This window comes from Globicephala melas, chromosome 4, assembly GCF_963455315.2.
Source record: "Globicephala melas chromosome 4, mGloMel1.2, whole genome shotgun sequence".
Lineage (NCBI taxonomy): Eukaryota > Metazoa > Chordata > Mammalia > Artiodactyla > Delphinidae > Globicephala > Globicephala melas.
The window spans coordinates 123995200-124022393 of record NC_083317.1 but is presented as its reverse complement, the minus strand read 5'-3'; the positions used below and the strand labels follow the sequence as shown (position 1 = coordinate 124022393).

General features: G+C 49.2%; 1 protein-coding gene across 9 annotated transcripts in view; it reads left to right on the top strand.

The window, feature by feature from the left end:
• PXYLP1 (2-phosphoxylose phosphatase 1) overlaps positions 1 to 25496 on the top strand; it is a 68657-nt gene extending 43161 nt beyond the window's left edge. For 8 of the 9 annotated variants that reach the window (XM_060298545.1, XM_030873348.2, XM_060298547.1 and 5 more), the window contains 4 exons: positions 8784 to 8942; positions 10299 to 10425; positions 18272 to 18411; positions 23122 to 25496. In XM_060298545.1, the coding sequence (XP_060154528.1) occupies positions 8784 to 8942; positions 10299 to 10425; positions 18272 to 18411; positions 23122 to 24059 (1364 nt within the window). In that variant the 3' untranslated portion in view covers positions 24060 to 25496. Of the gene's footprint in view, positions 1 to 4303; positions 4612 to 8783; positions 8943 to 10298; positions 10426 to 18271; positions 18412 to 23121 lie in introns of all 9 variants that reach the window. The other variant, XM_060298548.1, reaches the window with a different exon arrangement.
• Positions 25497 to 27194: the final 1698 nt, after the last annotated feature.

Below are 27194 nucleotides of genomic sequence, written 5' to 3'. Positions count from 1 at the left end.
GACCTGTCTATATTGACTTGGAAGGTTGTCCATAATATATCTACTAAAAGGACATGTGGTATTTTTGTGTGTGTGTGTGTGTGTGTAGTCAGCAATATTGATAAGAAGGGGAATCTCCCATTTTAGAGGAGAGGAAACTATCCAGGCTAGTTAGTAAAACTAGGAAGTGTTAGTAAAATGAGTCAGTGAATTCAGGAGAACATGTGCCAATCGCCAAGACTGTATGAGGAGAGAGACAAAGTAGGAAAGGAAGCTGCAGGATGTTGACACTGGAGTACCCACTGAGTGGAGCTGAGCCAGGGATGCAGTGGGAGTCTGCCCAGGTAGAGTTTGCACTGATCAGCTTGGGCCCCACTCCTGTTGTCTTGGCAACAGGGCTCCAAGCTGATGACATTAAACAAAAAGGAACTTGAAGTGAGGTAAGTGGTCATCAGAGGCAGAGCCTTGTGGTCTTGGTAGCATCCCACCAGGGGGAAGGGGTTGGAAGGGGAGGTTTTTGAGACTGATCAGCAGTGAGGTCTTGGGGGACAGAATCTGAACCCCAAATAAGAAGGTGACGTCAGGAATGCACACAGAGAGAGCTCTGGAACAGTCTCACCATCCTTCCTGCCAGCGTGGCCCCGGCACACGACGCCTCACTGGGGCCCGGCAGAGCCAGGCCGCCCAGAGTGGGAGGGACAGGGAGTTCGCCACAATGCAGGGCCCTCTCTGAATTAACTGTTTTGGGCTCCGGCATCACCTCTTGCCCTCCCTGTCTCCCTCCCTCTTTTTTCTGTATCATCTGAGGGGCTGGACCCCACTGGCCAGGGGTTTTGCCTCTTGGGGAACCTGGAACCCCGCTCTGCTTCTCCCCGGTCTCAGGTATCTAGCAGAGAGTGAGATGGCCAGTCTCCACAGCGTCCAGATACCTGAGGCCCCCTTGCCCCCCGCAGTGCGTGGTCTCTCACTGAGGTGGCCTCCCCAAGGCTCTCCCACCCACCTGACGGCTCTTCCCTTTGACCCTTTTCACAGAAGCAAATGACCAGCCTTGACCCACCTTTCTGAGCAGGTGGTTTGGTGGCCTCAGTGGGGTGCAGACCTTTGAGACACAGAAAACTTTCTGCTCTTGGGGAAGGGGGAACAGTGTCCTTGGGCCATAGTGACCCTGTCACCATTCCCACCGGAGCAGGGACAGGAGCACAGTTTCACCTCTGGCAGGACATGCAGCCACACGCACACTGCACCATTCACTGTGGGTTCTCTGGGTGGGAAGAATATACGTGACTCACTTCTTTTTATACCTTAGTATCGATGGCTATTTTAGGATGAACACGGGTTTATATGAATTGTAAAGATCCCTTTTCATTTTGTAAAAAGAGAAAAATCTCTTCTCGAGGGCGTTGACATTGGAAACCTACTTCCAGGTACACTGAGTTCTTAGCCTGAGTACATGGATATCTGCATTGTCTCACATGGCTTCAGGGGTGCTGTGAACCCCCAGAAATCAAATTTAAAAGTAAGTGTATGCAGTCCTTTTTCAAGGGGGAAGATCATCGGTAGCTCTTATCAGATTCTCAAAGGTAAGGTAGAGGGGATCCAGGCCCTGAGTTGGGTAAGGATGTCTGAGGTTCTTTTCGTAGCTCTGTTAGGGGACCTGTCTTGAACATCTCTCTAATTTCTAGTCTCTGTCATGATTTGTCCTTGGTGCTCGCAGCATCTACCCCAGGGGACCCGGTTAGGTCAAGGCCAGTTACCAGTGGTCCCATAGGAGTGTGAGGTTTCCTGGCTCCTCCAGGAGTCCGCAGCTGCGCTCAGGCTCAGGTCGCAGTGGGTCTCCTGCCCCTGCAGTCTGGCCGTCCTGTGGACTTGGGTCTCAGTTGTCAGAAGGAGGTCAGGCAGGGAGGAGATAAGAGCTTGCAGACAGCCTAGGACAGGAACTGAGTCCTCGGCCGCATGAGGCCCCACCCTGTTGTGGGCTCTGGTGGTGTAGTTCTGGTTTTTATTTGGGAATTACACACATTTTTATATTCAGTGCAGGCTGGAGACAGAAAGGGCATTAAAGACGCCTTAGTGGATTGAGGAACACAAAGGGAATTGTGGGAATTACCTGTCAGAGCAAATCATTCTTCTTTGGCAGGCCAGTGAAGGAGAGAATTCAAGAGCCTTTTGGACTATTGGGAGGAAGAAATCGGAGACATCAGGAGACAGGACTAGGGGTGTTTAACTTATGAGAAGCCACCATCTTGGATAAGCAGAATTATTTAAGGGAGTTGTGGCCCCAGGGCTGACTGAGGACAGACTTGAGTGGCACAAGGAAGAGGTGACTCTAGTCACCTAGGCAGGTGATCAGCCCGGGGCTGAGGTCCCAGCAGGCATGAGGCAAGCTGTGGAGCTAGGAAGGTGAAAAGCAGGTGCTGGGGCCACACGTCGGCCCCACAAGATTCTTTGCCGGCGCAGTCAGTGGTGAGACCTCTGGGGCAGCTGAGCGCACAGCCGTGGAGACAGAGGTCAGCCAACACTTGCCCACCTGCCCTGGGACACCTGTGGATCCCTGACACCTGTCTGCAACCTGCCAGGGTGTCTGTGTAATCAGAGGAAGAGCTGACAACTAAACAACAGCAGGATAACTAAACAACTAAGGCAGGGATGGCAGGAGGTGCGGGTTCCGAGGTCACCTGACTCCCTGTAAAACTGACTCTTCCACATGGGGAAGTTCTCTCTCCTGGAAAGGGCCTTTATTGGCACAGTGTGCTAGTTGCCAGGTCCCATCCCTGGGGCCATCAGGATAGCAAGGGGAGGGTCCTGGAGGAGGGGCATGACCACGCCCACCACAGCACAGGATTGGCATGGGAGAGGAGCCACCCACTGAAGGGAAGGAGGGGTGGTGCCCTGATCCAGGCGTGGGCCCACAGTGCTCCGTCAAAATCTTCCTGTAAAGGCCTGCATACAGCGGGTTATTCAGGCTAGAGCTGCTGGGAGAAGGCCAGGAAGCAGGTGGGTTCTTGTCCTCTGCCCTGGGCCAGAGCCCCCATATGGAGTGAAGAGCTGGAGGCCGTGGGCACCGGCTTAGTACCCTGGAGGAGAGGCACTGGCCTGTCTTCATGTAAGTCAGAGTGACTCCCAGGGAATGAGCTGGCTGCACACACCTGGCTGTAACATGACCCGCTGACTGTGTGCATCGCTGGGCATCTGGAAGTAACTAAGGGGGCCTGAGGCCCGAGGCCAGACAGGAAGGAGCCCTCTGCCTAGCGGCCTGTGCTAATTAAGTCATGATCTGACCCTGACCCTGGACTCTTTGTTTCTCTCCTTTCCTCTCTTCCGTGGGGCCGTCAATAGAATAAATAAAAATTAAAAGAAGCAAATCATCATTGGATGAAACATCTCTCTCCAGACACGTTCATAGCATTGGCTGCTGGGCAGAGACTTGCTGGTAGGCCGTATTTCACCTGAGGCTCTTCTCGAGCACTCTTAACACCCTCCCCAACTGGACTGTAAGCTCCTGCAGAAGGACAGAGACCGTAGCCTTTTATTCTCTGAGGACGTCCCAGCAGGTGCTCCATAAATGCTGGATGGCTGGATGGGAGATGCATAAACGCCCGGCCTGGCAGGTCAGCAGGCCTGGCTTACAGGCTGTGGAACCCCAGGCCAGTCCCTTGACCTGTCTCTGCCTGAGGTCCATTGCCTGGTTGATGGTTGCTCTTCCTTGATGAAGTCCAAGGCTGGAAAAAGCAGCGTGGGCCAGTTGGCTCGAATTCTAGTCACAGCTGCAGGGATGTCTGCTAATGAGGCACATGGACCCATCCTCTGCACGTTGGGGAGGGTGCGGGTGAGACGGGGAGGGCCTGCGTGAAACAGCACCTGATGGCTTTACTCTGTGCTTCTAAGAAGTTTGCTGGTTGCCTTTACGAGTGAGGGGGCCCAGGGAACCGCTTTAGAGGTCATGTTCTCGGCCATTATTTGACATTGAGACCTCGCTGGCATCTTCGTATACAAGAAGGTTTATGGATGTGAGGACAGGATGAAAATGACAGTAGGTGAGATGAGCAGGTAAAGCAGACGTAAATGGGAGAGACTCGTATCCACGGGGTAGCTTATGAAGTGTTCTCTTCTGCTGGGAAATCGCACCACAAAGAAATTGCGTGCCCATTGGTGCTGAGTTCATTATCAATTAAAGGCGTCTCCTATTCTGTAATTCATGTTGGCCACAGTGATACTGGGGTCCCAGGGCACTCATCTAGGTTCATGGGGTTTTTTACACCGACATGATGAAACTTGTTATCCTTCCATCTGTTTGCCTGCCACTGTTCTTCTGACGCTCCCACAGTCCTTTTTTCTTCTGAGCTGCTGTCATCTGCGTGGGATCAGCAGAGCTCCTACTTGTCCTGAGGGCATCGGAGGAGCTGGGGAGGCCTGCCAGGAGAAGCAGTATCTTGCAGCGCCAGGCCCCAGGCGTGGAATCTGCTCCACAGCCCCCTCTGAGATGAACAAGGCAAGCCCAGGACTCCTAATGGGCAAGTCAGGCAGCAGCCGGGGCAGAGGTGCCTCCAGCCCAGGTCTGCTCCTTTGCAGCCGACCTCTCCCCGGATCCCTGCGCGTCAGCCCCGGTGGGACCAACTGGACCGGGCTTCAGAGGTATCTCGATCCAGCCTGCTGCCTCTTGTCTGCTGTGTTTGTCCTCCCTCCTCCTCCTCTCCTCTTCCCTGTGTTGCCAGCTTCATTTCTGCCTTTCAGTCCCAGCTTGGGTGTCTTCTCGAGGAAACCTGCTTGGAAGATCCCCAGCCCCTGGGCTGGTCAGGTGTCTGCTTTCCCTTAGTGTTCCCACATGAGGATTCAAGAAGGTATTTCACCAGAAGCATGGAGCACAGTGCCTGGCTCAGGGCAGACCTTTAATTCAACAAGTATTTATGGAGGGCCTTCCCTGTGCTGGTTGCTGGGGGAATATAAACTTGAAAGGGGCGTAGTTCTGGCCCTCTGGACATTTGGGTTGGCGAGTTGATAAACTGTGGGCACCTCTGCTTACATGTACTGTAGTGTGAGCTAGGAGGGCAGCAAGAACCAGGTGGGCTCATAGAAGGGGGATGTCCAAACTACTTGGGGATTCGGGGTGGGCTTCCTGGAGGAGGTGACCCCTGGGATGAGTTATGGAGTTAGCCAGATCTGGGAAACAGAGGTTGGGGTGAGGTTAGAGGCATAAGCAAGAGGAGGGAAACATCCTGAAAAGCATCCTGTGGGAATGGGGGCAGCTCTGAGCAGTTCAGGACAATGAGAACCAAGGTAGGGGAGGGGACGTAGGGAGATGGAACTGGGGAGACGTCTCACCCCGTGGCCTCTATGCATCAGAACTTCCCCTGATTGTCTGGCATCTCGAGGACCCTTCAAAGGACCCCACATGGACTGACGCTGTGTCCTGGTAACTCAGGAAGGTGCGAAACAGTGGAAGGTAATTTCAACAGCTAGTGGGCGAGGTTGACCCAGAGGCCCAGATGCCAGAGGAAGCAGCAGATAAAAACTTTCTGGATGGAAGGTTTCTTTATCTGTGGCTTTCAAACCATTGCTTCCTTGAGTTGTGGGTGGTTCCTATCTTAGTCTGTTGGGCTGCTAAATAAAAATACCGTAAACTGGCTAGTTTACAAACAACAGAAGTTTATTTCTCACAGTTCTCGAGACTGGGTAGTCTAAGATCAAAGCACTGGCAGATTTGGTGTCTAGTGAGAGCCCACTTCCTAGAAGGCATCTTTTTGCTGTAACCTCACATGGCAGAAATGGGGGTGGGGAAGATCTTTGGGGTCTCTTTTATAAGGGCACTAATCCCATTCATGAGGGCTCCACCCTCTTGACCATATCACTCCCAAAGGCCTCACCTCCAAATACCATCACCTTGGTAGTTAGGATTCAACATGTGAATCTGGGGGGACATAAACATTCAGCTTATAGCAGTTCCCAGGTGGCAGCCCCAACAAGCCTAACCCCATGTGCTCTCAGATAAGCCAGCAAACTGTGGGGACTCTGGGATGTGCAGGGAACCATGCCCCTCTGTCCCTGTGTCACTCATATTATTATCATGTCTCCTTAGCTTCGCTTTTCCCTGGCCCAGACTCAAAGGGAGTCTGCCCACAGGCATGGCTAAGGGGCCAGAACCTGGTACCACTTTATAACAGAGCAGAGTAAAGGATTGAGGGGTGCAGCACAGCCGGAAGGGCTGGGTCATTGACATACTGCCTTAGGACATCTACTTCTCATCATTCTCTTGATCTGGCACAAATCCTCCCATGGTATATGACCTCTGGACACCAGAGCTAGTATTAGCAGTTCTGGGGCCTTCTAGCTGTTAGGAAGAAAGTGCCTCTAGGACCAGTCAGAGGGCTAATTTGAGTTGTTGAAGGGCCAGCTCTAGCTCTGTGGTTGTTGTTTTATCATAAGTAATGAACGAAAATATGCTTATTGAAAAAAAAGTATATCGAGACATGATAGAAATATGCATCTATTTCTATACCTATAGAATATATGTAACATGTGCTTATTGTTAACCCATATCTACATATGTACGTGCGTGGATTTGTAAAACAATATAGACAGTTACAGAAAAACAAGTGAAAATACTTCTTCACACCCCATTCTACCCATTCCCCAAAGGCATTGTGATAGATGTCCTTGTAGACATTTTTCTGTTCATTTACATAATAAGAGTGCCTGTATATTCATACGTTTATGGTTAATTTTTTCTTTCCACAAAAAGGCTTATATAGATATCCAGTGACTTGGCTTATTCACTGCATTTATCTTTGATGCTTTTCCATTCTTTTTAACTGTGGCAGAATATTCCACTGTGGATGTAACATTCTATTCTGCTGATGAAAGATATTTAGGTCATTTCCCTTTTTTTGTTGTTGTTATAAACAGCGCTGCAGTGAATCTCTCTGGCCATACGTCTTGGTGATGGGAATTGATATCTTTGTCGAATAGATTCCAAGAGGTAGAATAATGGGGTCATGGATAAAGCACATGTAACATTTTAGTGGCGACTGCCAAATACTTCTTCCGAAAAGTCCTTCCAGTTTCCTCTCTCACTTGCAGTATATGGAAATGTAGGTTTCACACCCTTGCCAGTACTGATATTATTGTTAAAATGTGAATTTTTAGTCTGGTGAGGTGGGGGTGAATCATATCCTATTGTTTTATTTTGTATTTCTTTAAGTAGGTATAATGTTGAACATTTTGTCATGTGTTTATTGCCATTGGTATTTATTTTTCTTTAATTAGCCTGCTTATATATCCTTTATTGATTTTTCAGTTGTAGATCTGTGCACTTTGGATATTAATAACTTGTAATATATGTTGCAAATATTTCCCTCTCAGTGGATTGCTTATCTTTTACTTTTGTTTATGACGTCTGTTTGCCAAAGGGAAGTTTTAAATATTTACAGAAGAATTTGTAGGAGTAGCTAGGGAATTTAAGTGGACTTAGACGGGGGATTGGGCCCTGTTTTAGCTGTCGTTCAAATGTATGCATATATATTATATGATGATTAATAAGCCTTTTAGAAGTTAAATGATTCATGGGCACACCTATTTCTGTGTATTTCCTCAGTTGGCGATGCTAAAAGTCCAACTGTTATTTTGTAGGGAGTTCCAAATTGGGAACTCTTAGAAAGACTGGGGACCACTGACCCAGAAGATGGACTTACATCTGCTTATAAATAATTGATAAAGTGTATGAACCAGGACTCATTTCGTTGAAAGTAACAGAAACCCAACTCAAACTAGCTGAAATAAGACGACTTTCTCAACTTACAGAACTGGAACATCTAATGGACACTTTGACCACCTCTGGACCCAGGGGCTCGAAGGGTGGATGTCCTCAGGTCTTCCTTCCTCTTTCTGATAACTCTCTTCATTTGTTGGTCTGGCTTATCTCTACTTAGCCTCATTTTCTTCCACTGCAGAGGCTGCCCATGAGCGACAGATGGCTGGGGCAGCCCCAGGTTTCCATTCTTAGAGATCAGCGTCCGGGAGAAAAGGAGCCCCTTTCCCCGTGTCTGTAGTGTACCTCTCTCAAGGAGGCAGGGCGATGTGATTGACAGTTCACCCGAACCACATGCGAGGGAAGGAGTGGTTCACCAACAGAAAGAGCAGTAGATGGACAAACAGAACAGACTGCAGGTCCAGCAGACGGTGGGGGAGAACCTGGTCTGGAGGCAGAGAGGTGAGCTTGAGATGGCTTTCCATCCACCGTGTACACCTTGGGCAGCTGTCTCAGCCTCCCCTTGGACCCCTGGCTCTCTGCTCTGTAAAGTGGTCTCTTGAGGATTAATGAGCGGATGCCTGTGCTTGGGCTCAGGGGCCCACAAAGTGCAAAGCAGATAATATTAAATGAGATACGTCAGACACCTGTCCAGCACTTTATAGGCACTCAATAGGTGATGGTTTTCCTCCTTAGTATTTACCAGAATTCAGAGGCTGTTCAGAACGAAGTAATCGGGTTGCATGGAGTTAGTGTGTAAGTTCTTCCTTTACCACCATGGGTGAGGCCCCCTCTCTCTGGGGGGCCCACCTGGTGTTGTGTAGATAATTACTGATAAGGAAAGGATAATGGCATTGAGAGAAAGAGGCAGGGCTTGGAGGGGTCTCAAGAAACAGTTGAAGCTGACTTTTTGCTACATTGAAGTCCAGCCTAATTCTGAGGGAGTCGATAGTTACGGTGAAAATCCAGCTGCCCTCTGGGCCTGTCTAGCTGGCCTGTGCACCCTATCCCCGCCCCCCGCCCAGGACCATGTGTGTCGTGACCTGCTTTGCTTTCTCTGCAGTCCACCTGATCCCAGTGTCGGCAGCTAAGAATGGAGTCACTGGCAAGAATCGAAAGAGGATCATGCCTGACCCGGTGACGGAGCCCCCCGTGATGGACCCCGTTTACGAAGCCCTTTTGTACTGCAACATTCCACGTGTGGCCGAGCGCAGCATGGAAGGTAGGCCTGGCTGCGCTGCCCAGCGTGGTACCATCTTCAACCAGCATCTAAGGAGCTAGACGGCTAGGGCCCAAAGCTTGCAGTTGCCACCAGGCTGTGTCCTTGAATGAGTTTCCAGGTCTTAGTTTCCTTGTCTGTAAAATGGGCATAACTTGCTGTCCCTCCTCACAGGGCTGCTGGGAGGATTAAGTGACCTCTTTGAGCAGCACGAGGCTCATGATGAGCCCTCCACAAATGTTTGCCATCATCCTGATTATCAGTGAGACAGCAGTGAGATGGAAAGGTGGCCTTGGCTGGCCCTAGGGTGTCATCCTCAGCTAACTCCTTTCCCGGGCGGGCTCTCTCTAGGCTTAGGACCTCCACAGCATGCCCTGCTGGTGTCTTGAAGTGAAGGTGTAGGAAAATATGATTTCTATGTTGAGTTTTGCTTTGTTGAAAGTGTATCAAAGAACGATGTTGAATATTTATCTGTTTGTGGCCTGCTGTGTTTTACGAGAGTGAGATTTAAAGAAGTCATTGTTTCCAGTACTTCTGTGGGCCTCCCCTAGTCTGTGGATGTGTGTGAGGCTACATGAATAGTCTTTTTTTTGCTTTACAATGTTGTGTTAGTTTCTGCTGCATAACAAAGTGAATCAGCTATATGTATACATATATCCCCATATCCCCTCCCTCTTGCGTCTCCCTCCCACCCTCCCTATCCCACCCCTCTAGGTGGACACAAAGCACCGAGCTGACCTCCCTGTGCTATGCAGCTGCTTCCCACTAGCTATCTATTTTACATTTAGTAGTGTATATATGTCCATGCCACTCTCTCACTTCGTCCCAGCTTACCCTTCCTCCCCCCACCGTGTCCTCAAGTCCATTCTCTACGTCTGCATCTTTATTCTTGTCCTGCCTCTACGTTCTTCATGACCTTTTTTTTTTTCTTAGATTCCATATATATGTGTTAGCATACGGTATTTGTCTTTCTCTTTCTGACTTACTTCACTCTGTATGACAGACTCCAGGTCCATCCACCTCACTACAAATAGCTCAATTTCGTTCCTTTTTATGGCTGAGTAGTATTCCATTGTATATATGTGCCACATCTTCTTTATCCATTACATGAATAGTCTTGCCCACGTTTCACTGGAGGTCAGGTGACCCCCACCACACCCCAGAGCCTCCCCATGACTTCCAGGGGGCTGGGGCATAAGCAGCCCTCTCACGTTCCTGTGCCCTGCCCGGTGAGGCTGGTCAGAGGCCTCCCACCCAGCTCAGCACCCTTCCACCACGGTCACCCCTCCCCTCCTCTGCGAGGTCAAAGGGATGGACATCTCCTGGGTGATAACCAGACAGTGTGCTTCTCTCTCGCAGGTCACGCTCCGCATCATTTTAAGCTGGTCTCAGTGCATGTGTTCATTCGACACGGGGACAGGTACCCCCTGTATGTCATTCCCAAAACGAAGCGCCCAGAAATTGACTGCACTCTGGTGGCTAACAGGTAAGTTGCAGTTTTCCTAAAAGCCATTTTCAAGAATCTGTTGCCTCTGTTGAAATTAAAAGGCTGACCGGAGAATTACAGAATCGGGGAGTGGCCTACACTTGTCCAGTGAGTACTGCTTGCCAGGAGTCTGATCGTCAGAACACTCCTGCAGGGGAATCCCATTTCACAGTTGAGAGGATAGAGGCCCAGAGACGTGAGAACACCTGCCTAAGGCCACACAGCAGATAAACTGAGATTTCAGCCCAGGCCAGCCTGCTATCTGCAGTCTCCCACCCTGCTATTCTTCAGTTTGAGAAACAACTGGGACGGGGTGCAGTGAGCACTGGGTTAGGAGTCCTCGGACCCTGGCGTGGCCGTTCCATTGAGGGGAGCAGGTATGTCCCTTAGGCTCTCTGAGCCTCAGCCTTCTGTGTCTAAAATGGGGATAACGCTGCTGACCGGACAGGGATGGGGTGAGGAATAAGTGGGTTGATAAGGAGATGCACATTACCAGTTGCAAAGCCACAACCGGAAGACATTTATTTCAACCTTTTCATTCTTCACAGGAGTAGGGACAGCCTGCCCTTGGTTGAGAGCCCTTACGATGAAAAATACTTGAAAAGAGAGTAGAAATTGTGCATGTGGACATGGCATGGCTCTACAGTGAGAGGCACAGTTAGCAATAAAGTGATGGGCCAGGCCTCAGCAAATGTGTCAGGGGACGCATAACCTCCCAAGCAGAGTTTACTGAATGAGGAGCGGAGGCGGGGGAAGTGCTCTGTGGGGATGACGTTCTTTTGATGGAATGCCTTGGGTGCCAGCCCGCCCCAGCAGCGCCAGCCGGGTGGAGCCATGGATTGCAGCCCTGCAGCCAGGCTGTCCCTTCACAGTGGACTGCAGTGTGGACCCGGGAATTCCAGGTTAACCCTTTGCATCTCAGCCTTCTTGCTGTCTAATATCAAGGGGAAGATGAAGTGAACCATTTTATGTAAAAACATCACGAAATACCACGTGACTCTAGGCTTTCATTTCCTGCTGGAGGCCATGAGCCTCGCAGCCTGGGGATTTACGTCTTTTCCGTGTTCAGCAAATACGGATGCATGTCCTTGTGTCCCATGGGCTGGGAAACACCCTGGATGGAGTCCAGCCCGTGTCAGAGCACCGGGCAGTCCCTGGCTTTCTTCCTCGTCTCTAGCCCTCTGTGCTGGCCTTTCTGCTGGGACCCTCGGCCCCTGCCAACCACTGCCTGCCAGCCCCTCACCCTTCAGGCCTTTGCACCTGCCGTTTGGCTTGCTGGCCCCCTTCCAAAGCTCCTTCGAGGCCCCCTGAGATGGTACGCCTTCTAGGAGACCTCTCCCAGCGCGTCAGCAGGGATTCTCTGCTTGTATCAGGCACCGCCACTGCCTCAGTCAACCTGAGAAAGGGGGACGTAGGGAAGAATCTCAGAACAGAATACGTAACGACCAGACCTTAACTGGCTTAGGACTAGGCAAGGGTGGAGGCCACTTGCTGTGCTGGGTATTAGCCCTTTAGTTTCTGGGCTGGAGCATCCAGGGTGGCGGGAGGACACAGGGAGGGCAGCTGGGGGGAGTGGCTTTGCTCCTTCGGGCGCAGCAGAGTGTCAGCGTGTTAACAACTGGCACAGTCCTGCCGTTGTACAGGACTTTGAACAGCCCGGGGACAGGCGGGCCACTAGGCCGCTGAGCTGGCCGGACCCAGAGCAGCCTCAAGGGCTTTGTGGGAGGTACCACGCTTCAGCCGGCAGCTCGCAGCTTCTACTCGCCTTTCTCTGGCTGGGCTTCGGGTACCCAGACGTGAGAATGGGTCTGCCCCCCCAGGCCAGTCTGCTGTTGCTGGAGAGGTCCCTAAGCACTGCGAGGGCTTGAGGGCCACCTGGCTCTTCCCAGGGAAGGGCCCAGTGGGCAGGGCCGCCGGGCGGCGTGCAGGCCTCCAGTGGGCTTGCTGGTGCTCGATGACTTGTCCTCTCAGCATCGTTGTCTGTGCTCTGCCTGCACCACCGGCCCCTCAGGGCACTGAGTCTTATACCTTCCATATCACTGGTGCCCAGCCCGAGCCTGGCATGTAATAGTTGTTGGACTGGGTTGGTTGCAGAATGAATTCAGGAGCCCAGTGAGAATCACAGGTCATCATTGCCTATCGTGTATCTATCATAGGAGATTTGAGTCTTGACCATGAAATCCTCTGAGGCCGTTGTCACCGGTTTGATGTAGGGCAAATCCCTTCACCTCTCTGAGCCTCAGTATTCTGTCTGAGAGCATGTGGATAGTAATACGGTAAGTCCCCTGCATACAAACAAGTTCCATTCTGAGAACGCGTCTGTAAGTCCAGTTTGTTCGTAAGTCCAACAGAGTTAGCCGAGGTACCCAAGTTTTACAGATGACACCAGACACGTGAACTAACTTACGTGATCGGACGTGCGAACGTACGTTCGCATCTTTGAAAGCTTCGGAGGTTCGTATGTAGGGGACTTACCGTACCTCCCCTAAAACATCCTCGTGAAGTCTACTAAGGTGATGGAGTAAAGCGCTGAGAGCCTGGTTCCCACTGAGAGCTTGAGAAATGGTGTTTCATTTACCAAAGCAGCCTGGAGTCTCCCAGGCCCGGCCTCTTTTCCTCTCTGAGCGGTCGTGGTCACAGGGCCAGGTCGGGTCCCGGGGTCTCTCGTTCTGCCACAGCCCTGACGGGGCCACTTCTGGAGCTCCCGGCTGAGAGGTGCGGTTCCTGGAGACCAGCTGCCCCTGCTGCCTCTGCCTCATTTCCCCCTGGCCTCGGTCTTTTGGTCTAGTTCTATTTCATACAAATACATTCTGTGTTTTTAGGAGCTACTTTGAATCGTTTATAGAAAGTGGGTGGAGTATGCATATTTAATTAATTAATGGCATTTAATGAATTCCATCTTTTATAACAATGAAAGTTGACTTGTCATTATAAACGCACATGTAGTGTAAGAGTGAGCAGGACCCCCAGCTAAGGGGACCCACTCTGGGCCTCTGAACCCCCTGGGACTGTGGGATCTGGGTCACCAGCTGTGCCTGCTGCCTTCCCAGGTGCCAGTTCGGCTTCACGAATTATTAATTTTTATGGCCTCCTCAAAGGCGGAGCGTCCTGAATTGTGCCCATTACTCCCGTCTGGTGAAGGACACTGTCTGGGCTGGCGGCGGGCGTGCAGTGAGCTGAACCAGCAGGAGCCGGACACCCCAGTGTTTCCCTTCCTAAGGACACCTTCCACGACTCTCAGAGTCTTTGTAGTGGAAGCTGCCTCCTCGTGAGTAGTCGTGGGGCTCAGGAACGTTGTCTGGCCGGGAGGTAGAGGTTGACTTGAGAGTTTAGCAGGTAGATGGCAGCCGAAGCTGTGGACTTGAACGGTATCCCATACAGAGCCTCTGGGCCAAAAACAGAGCCCTATACGAGCACCAGCCAATTACAGCACGGAGAGAAAGGAGGGTCCCAGGAGGAGATGGAGAAGTTGCAACAGGAAGGAGGCAGGAGAGCGATGTTATGAGAGCTGAGGAAGCAGAGTTTCAGGAAGGGGGAGGGGGTGGGTAATCACCTCAAACAGAGCGAAAAGGTCCAGAAAGCTAAAGACTGAGAAAGGTATACTAAGTTTATCTTTTTAGAATTTCGTTTTATTAATAATATAAAATAATAAATTCTTTAATTAGCATAAATTGTAAAAATCCATGCTATGAACTTGTTATGGTTTCTAGCCATATAAGCGTTTTTGAATTGTGTTTCCTGGTAACAGTGTCACTGGTCTTATACCTCTTCTCTGCTTGTCTTAATGATCTGTACAGAACTCAGTAGTTGCTCAGATTATGGCTAAAGCACAATAAGTTTTCTTACAGGTGTGTAGATGAGTCTTGGGGTTCCACGTATGCTTTGTGGCATAAATAGGTGTGAAAATGCATATAAAAATGTAAACAAGACCTCTGAAGTGAATGGTTTGAAGGCTTAAGATGGTAGCACTGCTGGTTCTTTCCATTTTCAATATGAAAATAGATTTCCAATGAGAATACAGTAACGTGGGTTTTTCCTGAAGAAAAATTCATCATCACAGATATAATCATTTCTGTGTTGGTCAGGGTAAGGCTGGGCTGCATGCTGTTATAATAAAGACAACCAAGGAGGAATTCCCTGGTGGTCCAGTGGTTAGGACTCGGCTTTTCACTGCTGTGGGCCTGGATTCAGTCCCTGGTCCGTGAACCATAAGCCGCGTGGTACGCCCAAAAAATAAAAAAGAGAACCAAGAATGCATTGCCTTAGATAATAGAAGTTTATCTCTTGCAGGAAGGTCTGAGATGAGTGTTCCAGGTTGTATAACTTGGCTTTGCCTGGTCATTGAGGGCCCCAGGTTCCTTCCAGGTTGTTGCTCCCACCGTGCCCTAGGCATGTCTACGTGACTGAACCTGGGTTGCTGCAGTGCCTGAATAGCGGCCAGAAGGAAGGGAGAGAGTGTGAAGGGGGCACGCCCGTGATCTGAAAGCCTAAACACAGACTGGCATACATCCTTCCATTCCACTGGAGAATACTTAGTCACGTGGCTCTGCCTGACCACTAGGACTTCAGAAATGGACTCTAACCAAGTTGCCAAGAAGAGGAGGATAGATTTTAGTATATAGCTGTTAAAGAAAAAACAGAGCCAGAGAACAGATAAAGTGGTAAAAACAGATCTCATTCAGGAGTTAATGCAGAAGGGTAGAACTGGACTCAGTTCCAAATACAGCATGGACAAGTGGGGTTTTATAGCCCAGGAGCAGGGTGTGGGTCAGTGGATGGGGAATTACTATGAGGAGACATCAGGGGTCAGGGGGTTCTGGCTAAACTCACTCCACGGGACTCTTGCTGAAGGCAGACCAGGGTGATCAGATACCACCGGGGGTGAGGAGTTTGATCACGTATCAAGGGTGATCAGATATCAAAAGTGGGAGAGTCTGGCTAAACAGACTTAGCAGGATTTTTGCTGAAAACGGGCAATGCAAAGACAGATATAAATCGAAAGAAAAAGAAAGTCCAGAGGTCAAGGCTTGGATGGGAAGAGGGTTCAGAGGAGATGAAAATCTGGTCAAAGAGAGTCTGTTGCAAGTAACAGTCTCACTCACAACAGCCTTTATTTTTAATATTTCCATCAAAATCTGGATACTTTAATAAACACTGTGGGAACTTGCCATATTCGTTGCTACAGATTAAGAAGGCTTGGACTTCTCTTGAAGCATCGAAGGTTGGGGCACTTCCCAGTTGAAATCATTTCCGTGTGCTTCTGAGGTATTTACCATGCGCTGGGTACCCTCTCCACTGCAGGCATGGAGCAGTAGATGCAGTAGGCGGGACTAATCTCGGGTGGTTTTGGCTGTGTCAGCTTGAAGTGGGAATCTCAGTTGCCTGACCGGGGATCGAACCCAGGCCACAGTGCTGCCCTGGCCTGCTTTGAAGAAAGAATTCAGCAAAGAGACAAAAAGTAGTGAGGCAAGTAAAGTGTTTATCAGGAGAGAAGATAGGCGCGGAGAAAGCACGGGCGGGCTCAGAGAGAGAGAAAGAGAGCCGTGGGCTTTTGGGGTGGGTTAAATCCCTTATATGGAGGCAGTTCTGCGTTTCCTTCCAATCATCTTGCTTTGTCTGGCTTTGAGTCCATATCTCGTCTGGCTCAGGGCCCTACCCTGGGTGCACGTGCATCTTTTAGCCAAGATGGACTCGGGCGCTAGGTTCCCTGAGAAGTTGACAGAACACATTATGGTCTAGCACCCCCTCCCCTGAGGATCCTTTCTGCACATGCGTAGCCTGGGGGTCTCCTTGACCTCCAGAATGAGAAATATGTCGTCTCTTTTATCTTCTATCTCGGCAGGACTCAGCTCCTCCTGGCTCCCGCCATTGTCTTTATCTTGGAGTATCTGTCCACAGGGGACAGACTTCAGCTGCTCAGCCTGGGGCCCGTCTGTCTCCTGCCTCAGGGTCTGGTCATTCAGATCCAGGACAGGCCCAGGGACTCAGGTTACCTGGTCCTCTTCCTGATTAAAAGTCTTTCGTTATTCTCTTCCGTAAGTGAAGTTTTTCTTCCACGAATCGTCATCTTTCCGTATCAAAAACGAGTTTCCATGAATACAGTTAGATATTAATGCACCATTAAGGAGTCAGATTCCCTGAAAACTTTCAGGAGTGAAATTTCATTTCTAAAACTGGTAGCAAAGCTTTTCTTAGCTCCTCGAACGTCACCAACCTGAAATAATGGCCCGGAGCAAAACATTTGACTCCTGTTGATGGATAGCCTTCGTTTATGTGGATTTGTTTTGGCGGCCTCATCATCAGTCTGGACATTTTATTTCAGAGTTTGCAAATATTTATGTGTTTTAGCCTCAGGGAGAATAACACATTCTCTGTTTTTATGGAAAGCCATAATGCCCTATAGCAATCCAGGGTGATTTATTAGACTATATACTGTATGTCAGGATTAGCATCCTCTAATTTTAAAACATATTTCTGGAATGGATTGTTTTTTTTAGCTTTATGTTTTTGAAAGATAAACCCATTTTGGCAGCCATTGTAAAACACTGCCAGAGTTAATTAGGCTTTCAGACAGCGGGGGTCTGCCGTTAAACAATTTATCTTTGCTTCTTTTCGTGCTGATTTAGTTTAGTCGGGAACTGCTCTATCTGTCCACCTCTGTTCAGCTGGAAATGTATAAACGTTCATAGGCCATTTCATTATTTAAAGAAAAGGTGTGTGTACTCATAGGTCATCTCATTATTCAGAGAAAATGTGTATATGTTCATGGGTCATCTCATTATTCAGGGAAATTGTGTATATATTCATGGGTCATTTCATTATTCCAGGAAATTGTGTCTTAGTGACTAGAACAATAAATCTTGATTTACCATGTGTACTTCATGGCAGAAATGTAAGTAATGTCAGATATCATAAATAACCTGGTGTGTTGTTTTGTTTTTTCACTATTCGTCCCCACCCCACATGCAATGAGATACGATATGTGCAAATTGCATAGTGAGCTGTGGAGATCTGGGTTATCTTAATCAGTTAATTTTCTTCACAGGAGATTTTCCAGAGGTCACATAAGTTAAGGATTAAGGGTTACCCCAGTGAAGGTCGGGATGCATTTTCTAGGAGGAAGAGGCAGCATGTGGAAAGTCTTGGAAGCATGAAAGAACAGGTGTGCAGGGCCCACAGAAGGCAGATGCTGTGCGTGGCCAGAGCACAGCATTAGGGAGCCCTGGGCCTCAACGTGAGGCAGGGCCAGAGTAGACTGACGGCTGTGCGTGGCTTCTTGGGAAGCTGGCACCGTGGAAGAGCAGTGACAGTCGGGGTTGCCTTCTACGTCGACCTCACTGGCTGTGGAGGAGGCAAGAGGTGACTGCAGGCAGGCCAAGGAGGGGCCCATGTCATCCAGACAGAGGCTGACTGAGGCAGACCCTGCTCAGGGATGCAGGGATACAGGAGAGGGGGGCAGAGAAGCCCAGGAGGACACATGTGCAGGGCGCAGGGGAGGGAGAAATTGAGGAGGACCCGCAGCCTTGGGTCCGGGGGTTGGTGGCCTCCTGGAGGGGGAGACAGGAGTGGGGCGGCCTGGGGAACCGGGTGGATGAGGTCAATGCTGACTCCCACGGTGCTGAGGATGATGGGCCCTTCGCTGGAGGGCGGGGTCTCGGGCTGGCCTTTCGGAGTGGGGATTTTATGTGTAGGTGGCAGCGGGCAGGTAATCTTGAAACTGGACTGTACTATTATTGTGGGTGAAAAAGGTCTTGGCTCACTTGGGGTCCTGCTTGCTGAGGCTGAAATCGTCACGGACGGCTTTGGAGCACGCTAACCACTAACTCTCTCTGTGTTGCCTCTTTAGGAAACCGTATCACCCTAAACTGGAGGCTTTCGTGAGTCACATGTCCAAGGGATCTGGAGCCTCTTTCGAAAGCCCCCTGCACTCCCTGCCTCTTTATCCCAGCCACCAGCTGTGTGAGATGGGGGAGCTCACACAGACAGGTATGTGGGGCTGCCCCTCCCCGACTCAGTCTCCCACCTGCTCTTGTATTTGGCGGACGCGTGTATCGGGGCCTCCTGGGAAAGATGCTGTGGGTGCAGGGGTGAGTAGGGCCAGCACCTCAAGCAACTGTGTGCTCACCAAGGTATCTGATTCAACATGTGATTTCTAAATATTAAAAATAACCTCTTGGGCTTCCCTGGTGGTGCAGTGGTTAAGAGTCCCGCCTGCCGATGCAGGGGACACGGGTTCGTGCCCCGGTCCGGGAAGATCCCACATGCCGCGGAGCGGCTGGGCCCATGAGCCATGGCCGCTGAGCCTGCGTGTCCAGAGCCTGTGCTCCGCAACACTCTGGCCACAACAGTGAGAGGCCCACGTACCGCAAAAAAAAAAAAAACAACCTTTTTTCTTATTACAAAAGCTATATATGTTCATGGAAGAGAAAGCAGGAAAGACAATTAAGCAAAAGGAAGAAAATTTAAAGCACTCATAATCCCACCAAAGAAATGAATAATCTTTCTTCCTGTGTTTATATCTGCATGCACTCGTGGGCGTGCACACACACACACACACACACACACACACACACACACACACACTCATTCTCACAGGTGGTATCTTCCTAAACACTGTTTTGTAACCTACTTTTTCACTTAACAATATGTTGAGATCATCTTTCCCTATCAATAAATGTTCATCAACAACGTCATTTCTGACAGCTTCATATTATTCCACTGTGAATGGGCCATGACTCATGTAACCAGTCCCATGTTCTTAGCTACTTCAGACAAAAGAGCTGAAAGGTTTCAATGCAGCAGATCTCAGGGAGACACGCATATGGCGGAGCCCCACTGAGCATGGCGTTTGTCTGGCTTGTGTGTGCCTCACAGAAACCCATCTCTCCCTCCGCAGCCCTGTTGATACGGTTGTGCTGCCAGTTCACTGTCAGCATAGGTTGGTGATTAACAGTGGGGTCACCTTTGTCGGTACGAGAAGGAACTGGTGGTCCCCTAAGAGGTTCCAGCTTCCTACTTCCTCAGTCTGGGACCTTAAAGGACTTTTGTGTGGCCACCAGCCTTTCTGGAGGAATCAAGGCGACCGATTGGCTACGTTCTGTTTCTTGATCCACCAGCATCTTAGGACCTCAGCTTTGATGGAAGGAAGGTCTCTGTCCTGTACTTGGCCCTGTTGGTTTCGCCATGTTTTGAAAGCCATTATTATTGGGGATACAGAATGACAGAGTGGGGCGAGCTTAAGTCTCTGGAGGACTAGCCTTGAATAAGGAGTTTTGTCAAAAGCTTTTGCTAATTAGTTCACGTGCACAAGCTCTGCATTAGTTTAAAACAGGAGTTCTCCTCCTACCAGATCCAGCACCCCCTTTTATTAACAAGTGTTTTGTGGTGCTCCCTGAACTATCCTGAAGTGAAATTCGAGTATAACTTTTCTATATACATAATTTTAAAAAACAGTTATGTCAGGCACCCTAATTGTAATATGAAGTAGAAACAACAGGAAGCTAATTTATTACATAATTCCGTATATCTCAGCATAAATGCCTGAGCGCACCTTTGTTAGAAAATAGGATGAAATGATCAATTGCTTGCACTTCAGTGTAGACTGATGTGTGTCACAGCTACAAATGCAGACTGATCAAGGGATGTGTATTGGTGACTACTACTCCGTGTCAGGACATGATTTTTTTGGCAAGTTGTGATCAAAACAAAAGACACGTGTCCCTTAATTTATATTGCATTTCTGGAAAATTCAGTGGATGTTAATGTTATGCAAAAATGGTTTTGTGTTTATAGACACAAACGACCAGATTTGAGATTGAAGTATTTAAACAGGGTTTTCACATGAGGGAATGTCTTATACATTCAAAAGTTACGTGGAACAGAAAACAGTTCCTTGTGAAGACTGTCTGGCCCTTGGACCCCACCCACGAGGGATGGGGGAACGTACTTCCGCATGTTATTGTGATAACCCAAACCCTCCCTGAGGGCAGAACCGTGCTTGTCTAGAACCACTGATTGCAAGTAATAGAAACCAACTCAAGCGGAAAAAGGACATTTATTATAAAGATTCAGGGTGACTCACAGACTCTTAAGGGCAAGAATATGACCAGACCTCAGAGACTGGTACCAGCAATAAAGAAGCTGTCTGTCCCTACCTCTGTGGTTTTGCTGTGTGTCTGTCAACAGAGACAGTCCTAGCCACGTGTAGATGAATTTACACGTTCAAGTTCCTGAGGGAACCTGACGGGGTCCTTGAGGGTCAGTGTCCGTCAGCTGGCTAGGAAGTCAGGGTAACTGCATCGAGCAGCTATTCATTCTAACCTTTCTTCCCCATTGACCTGTGATCATCATCGTTTTCTAAATTAGTGTTACCCTAGAAATCATTTTTGCGGTTGTTTGCTCCTATTCCCGTGTTCTCTTTGAGTGGTCACTTTTATCTTCTATTTGAAATTTCACATCACTGTTAGAATCATCATTTGTAAGTGGCACACTTTGGGCACCGCACAGGAGCTGTGTAAGATGCGACTGACCATAAGTGCCTACTCTGTCCCAGATGCTTTGGCAGCTGCCGCATGTAGGGGAGGGGCGGTGGCTGGATGACTGAGGTGCTGTCCTAAAGGAACCTGCAGCTGCAGTGGTACAGCGCATGGAGACCCCTGAGGGTGTTGCTGCGAGTCGCAGGCTCTTACAGAGTAAACACGGGTTTTGGAGTAGACAGACCTGTGAAACAGGGCTCGTAACATCTTCCCGACAGCGCTGGTGGCAAGCTGCAGTAGACAGCATGTGTAAAGCGCCCAGCACGGTGCTAGCATATGCTAGGCTCAATGTATGCAGCTGTTGCCTTAGCGGTCCAGCGGCCTGTGCAAACAGGAGGGAATGATTAATTGGACCTCTGGGGAGTGGGGGAGGAGGAGGGAGACAGAGAAGGTAGTATTGGAGCCAGGATGAGGATTTCACTGGGAAGAGAAAGGGAAGGGCGTGAACAGAGGCATGAAGATGCAGGCCGTGTTTGGAGAGAAGGAGAAGCCCCGAATGGGTAGTGTTTCTGCAGGAACATGTAGGGAGGAGGTGACGTGAGCACAAGGTTGGGCTGGGGCAGGGGCTGGAGTTCTGCTCGGCCACGTCTTAACTGTGAATGGCTTGGGCCTCAGTTTCCTCATCTGTAAAATAAGGAAAAGGGGGATAATGATAATATACCTTCTTTGCTGGGTTTTCGTGAGGATTAAAGGAGAAAGGTTGGCACAGAGTCAGCGCGCCAGCCTTAACGTACATAGCCTCAGAATACAGGGTAGGCCCAGAGGGGAACGGGGGCAGACACACATTCTGGATGTTTGTCACTCATGGCTGGTCCCTTTATGCGGGTCATTTGGAAATGCGAAGACCTGCCCCAGCCCAGATCTCTCAGGGGATTCTGCTGTCAATACTCTTCATTCAAAGTAGGACCTACACACCCTTCTTTTTTTTTTTTCCTGAGCTATTCCCCTTCCTGGGCCAACACCGTTCCCTCTGTCTCACGCATTTCAGCCTGAAGTCCTCTCATCTTTGTGGTGGGGCTTTTCAAACCATTCGGGCATCTGAATAAGTGGCATTACTGGTCATAGGGCCTGCCTGTGATCGACACTCTCGGAGAATGCAGACCTTGCACTGAAATTCCATCCCAACATCCTGTTGGCTGCAGGGTGAGCTTGCTTTCATCTTGGACCACCTTCTCCTGCTCGAAGATAAGACTTTTGCAGTTTTTTCCTTTTTTTTTTCAAGATACTATACTGTGGTATAGTTCCTGTGTGTAGTTCGAAACTATGACAACTAAAGGGTAAACTTAAAATTCACGCTCCTACCCATGTTCCACCTCCCCCCCCCATGTCTGTGCCCCTATCATCCCCAGGTAACCATTGTGCATCCTCGCAAAATTTTCTGTGCAAAACACAGACAGCTGCCAATACACGTTCTTATTTCCCCCTCATTTTTATTTAAAAGCAGCATAATAAACATACTGTTCTGCAGTTTGCTTTTTTTTTTCCCCCAAATATTCTGAGTATCTGGGTGATCATTCCAGATCCATACAGAGATAGTATCCTTGCTGATGAGCAGGTAAAGCCCTAGCAGGATTGGGCAGAATGTACCCAGAAGGTGAGCAGAGAGCCTTCAGCTGGGACAGTAGGGAGGATGGTGTGAAGGAGGGGACGTCCCCAGGGTGAGGGGACTAGGCAGCCAGCAAGTGACTTGTTCTCCTTGCCTGACAGATTTCCATGAACTCCCCGGGCACACCGAGGAATGATTTGTCCCAGCACAGGAGGGAGAAAGCTCTCCTTAGGCCCCTGCCAGTTACCTCCTAGACGTCCACCAGTACGATCGTTCCTACCCTCTGAGCCCCGCCAGTCACATCCCTCCTCCAGGGGAGGGACCAGTCAGAAGGGAGGAATCAAGGCAGATAAAGGGTCCTTGTGCTTCCCAGAAAGGCGTGGGTCCAGAGGACCGGGCCCCGCTCTGCTCGTCCCTTCGTGGATAACCCTGAGGGGCTCCTTTGGCACGCTGACGTGAGCCCGTTCTCGGGGCTTCCACGCACTGGGGGCCAGGCTCGAGGACGTAATCGTTCGCCGTCTAAAGCATTCCAGAGTTGGACGGGCCTCGACTCCCCGTGCTGTTCCTTCTGCTAAGCTGGTAGCAAGGCAAGCGTGTGGCACTCTTGTGTTTCAGGGGTTGTGCAGCATCTGCAGAATGGCCAGCTGCTGAGGGACGTCTACCTGAAGAAACACAGACTCCTGCCCAGTGACTGGTCCACAGAGCAGCTTCGCTTAGAGACCACTGGCAAAAGCCGGACGCTGCAGAGTGGGCTGGCTCTGCTTTATGGCTTTCTCCCAGATTTTGACTGGAAGAAGATTTATTTCCGGCACCAGCCCAGCGCTCTGTTCTGCTCCGGGAACTGCTACTGCCCACTGAGGAACCAGTACCTAGAAAAGGAGCAGCGTCGGCAGTACCTGTTGCGTTTGAAAAACAGGCAGCTGGAGAGGACCTACGAGGAGATGGCCAGGATCGTGGACACCTCCACCAAGCAGCTCCGGGCTGCCAACCCCATAGACGCCATGCTCTGCCTCTTCTGCCACAACGTCAGCTTCCCCTGCACCAGGAATGGCTGTGTTAACATGGAGCACTTCAAGGTGATCAAGAGGCATCAGATAGAGGACGAGAGCGAGAGGCGGGAGAAGAAACTGTATCTGGGGTACGCGCTCCTGGGCGCCCACCCCATCCTGAACCAGACCGTGGGCCGCATGCGGCGCGCGGCAGAGGGCCAGAAGGAAGAGCTCTTTGCTCTCTCCTCTGCTCACGACGTCACTCTGGCCCCGATTCTCAGTGCCTTGGGCCTTACAGAAGCCAGGTTCCCGAGGTTCGCGGCCAGGTTGATCTTTGAGCTCTGGCAAGACAGAGAGAAGCCCGGCGAGCACTCCGTCCGGATTCTCTACGACGGTGTCGATGTCACGTTCCACACCTCGTTCTGCCAGGATCACCACAAGCGGTCTCCCAAGCCCATGTGCCCCCTCGAAAACTTCGTCCGCTTTGTGAAAAGGGACATGTTCGTGGCCCTGGGTAGTGGTAGCACTAATTATTTTGACGCGTGTCACAGGGAAGGATCCTAAAAGGTACGTGGTGCGGTGCTAACAGAATCTATGCCAATACAGAGGGATGGGAAAGGTCCACTTCTAGTTCTTTTGGTTGCTAAGGGTACAAGGTGATTTTTAAAGGCCGGAAATCATGCTTGGGGGCCACATAGATTTAGGGTTGAACAGTGAATATGTTGCTGTAATTGGGTACTTGAGTTACTTGGTACACAATGGCCAGTTCACAGAGAAAGGAAGGTACTTTATCATAGCCAGACTTTGCTTAGGATGCCAGAACAATGCGGCAGTACCCAAAGCTGCCAGTCCACATATGTGTTCTTCTGATCTGCCTTGGTACTGTATGATGGAACCAGCAAACCTCAGCCAGAAGCTTCTTCATCTGGGACAGTCTTACCTTGTCCTTGTTCAGTGAACAATTTCCTGAAGTGATTTATCTAAAATAGGAGTAGGCAAACTTTTTCTGTAAAGGGCCAAATAGTAAATATTGTAGACCTTGTGGAGTCAAAGGCCACATACAGCATCTGTCACAGCTACTCGATTCTGCTCTTGTAACTTGAAGGCAGCGACAGACAGCATGTGAATGAATAAGCATGGCTGTGTTCCTAGGCTGCATAGAACAGGCACTGGGCCAGGTGTGGCCCGAGGGCTGTAGTTTGCTGATCCCTGTTCTAAAAGCTAGGCTCTACTACAATTGCACTTGCAGCACTTTGCGAGAGAACCAGTTGCATACCCAGAATTATTCAGTGGTGCCTCCAGTAACTTCTGCTAGAAACACAGAATCTGGTCTGTATCCGACACTATAACACAACTTGAGGGGAAATAAACATTGAGTCAAAATGAATCATAGAAAAATTATTAGAATATTCCTTGATGTTCATGATGATGATGGTATAAGATAGTTCTGAGTATGTCTTAAATATTTGTCTGCTGTAGTCTATTTGCTGTACATGCTGAAATTTTTGTATTCCATTTAGTATTTTTATAGTCTAGGGAAATATTTTCTAAGACGAGTTTTAGATGTGCTCTGATTCCTCTGAAATATTCAGTTTACTGTATCTGCTTGGGGGTTAGAAGGGAGCCAGAAGCTGAATTCAGGCACTTTCTTCCAGTAAAACTAATTATGGCTCATTGCCTTCGACGAGCAGTAGAATTGGATCGATTTTTAAACCATTTTCGTGTTTCAAATGGTACATTGAATTGAGTTTTAAATAAGTTTTTGGAAGAAGTTTGTTACTAGATAAATAATCTTTATAAGGTATTTTATATATTAGAAGCAATTATAATTAAGTCTGTGATTTCTGACTAAAATGGTGCTAGTTCTGTGCGAAGAAATATAAAGTGAGATTCCCCGATGTCGCTGGTATTCCAGCCTTTTCTGTTTGGTTTTTGTCCAGTGTTGCATTTGACTACATCCGTTTCTATTAATAAATTTTTGAAGATTACTCGTACACACAACTCATGGTTTGTACCTGTAAGTCACTTTATTTCCTTTCAAGTGAGTTCATATGTTTTTTTAATTTATCTTTTTTTTAATAAACAAAAGCATTTTAAATTAGAAAGCTCTCCAGCAGGGGTCCCCAACCCCCAGGCCACGGACCACAGCCTGTTAGGAACTGGCCGCACAGCAGGAGGTGAGCTGCGGGAAGGCGAGGGAAGCTTCGCCTGCCGCTCCCCATGGCTCCCCATCGCTCACATGACCGCCTGCACCATCCCCCATCCCCCCACCCTGTCCGTGGAAAAACTGTCTTCCACGAAACCAGTCCCTGGTGCTAAAAAGGTTGGGGACCGCTGCTCTACAGTACATGTGGGTAAGGGAGTGCCAGGCCCCAGCCTAGTGTGGCCAGCCACAGGCCAAGCTGGGCCCTCAGGGGTGATGGGAAGGGACAGCAGTCCTGCACTGGGCCACAGAGGGGCTGCAGCTTCCTTCTCTGACAGCAGCATCAGGGCTCGGTGGCCAAGAGGATGTGTCACAGCTGGTGGCCTTGGACTGGGTGAAAATTTATCCCCAGAGTTGCAGGCCTAGCCGCTCCTTGGCATGTGGGATCTTCCCGGACCGGGGCACGAACCCGTGTCCCCTGCATCGGCAGGCGGACTCCCAACCACTGTGCCACCAGGGAAGCCCCCCAGAGCTGCTTTTATTGCTGAAAATTGAGTGTTATCTCTCGAGTATTTAAAGCCTAAGCAGGTTTTTTTTTTTGTTCCCACTCACAATCTATCTGAATCAGAACTGCTACACACAGCTTGAGATTTAAAAATAAAGGTGAATCAGAAGATGTTTTAAAAGTCAGTTCGCAACATCTGTTGGTAAAGGTGGATATTTTGCATAAGAGCCAACATTAAAAGTGTAGATAGAGGTTTTGCCTCCCAAGACATTGGGTATGCATGGCATTAAAGTATCCTCCTCAATATCAACTTCTGAGACATTTCATTTCCATAAACAAACACTGAGCACCCAGCTTAGGTTTCCTTTAACAATATGTCTTTTAGATATATTTCTCATTAAGCTGCTTCCCATAACAGTATATCTTGGAGCGTTCCACATTGAGAGAGGGTGGTGGGGCAGGGGAGAGAGAGAGAGAGAAAGGGAAAGGGAGAGAGAGAGACGGTGGGGGGGAGGGGGAAGAGAGAGAAAGGGGGGGAGAGGGGGGGAGAAAGGGGGGGAGAGAGAGGGAGGGAGAGAGAGGGAGAGAGAGGGAGAAAGAGAGAGGAGGGGGGAGAGAGAAAGAGAGGAGAGAGAGAAGGAAGGAAGAAAAAGGAAAAGAAAGAAAAAGAAGGAAAGGAAGGAAGAAAGGGAAGGAAGGAGAAAGAAAGGTGGGCAGCTCTGGGCAGCTCTTTTATAGCTATAGGCATAATTCATGATTTCATGATATAGATGAGACATATTTTTAAATTTTCATTAAAAATGCATGAAATTAAAATGTAACACCAAGGTACTAACATAGGACTACAAGGCTTTTGAGGTACACGGAACAAAGTAGAGAGACCAGCAATTGTATGTGTTGATTAATATGAGTAGAGTACATATTCTTTCTCTAAATTCACTTAGAAATAGAAATGAAGAACTGAAATGAAGAAATGAAGAACAGCAATCCTTAATTGCTGTTAAGCCTATTTGAGGGTCTTTGTAGCTATAGCAGAATTAGATGTTTGAAA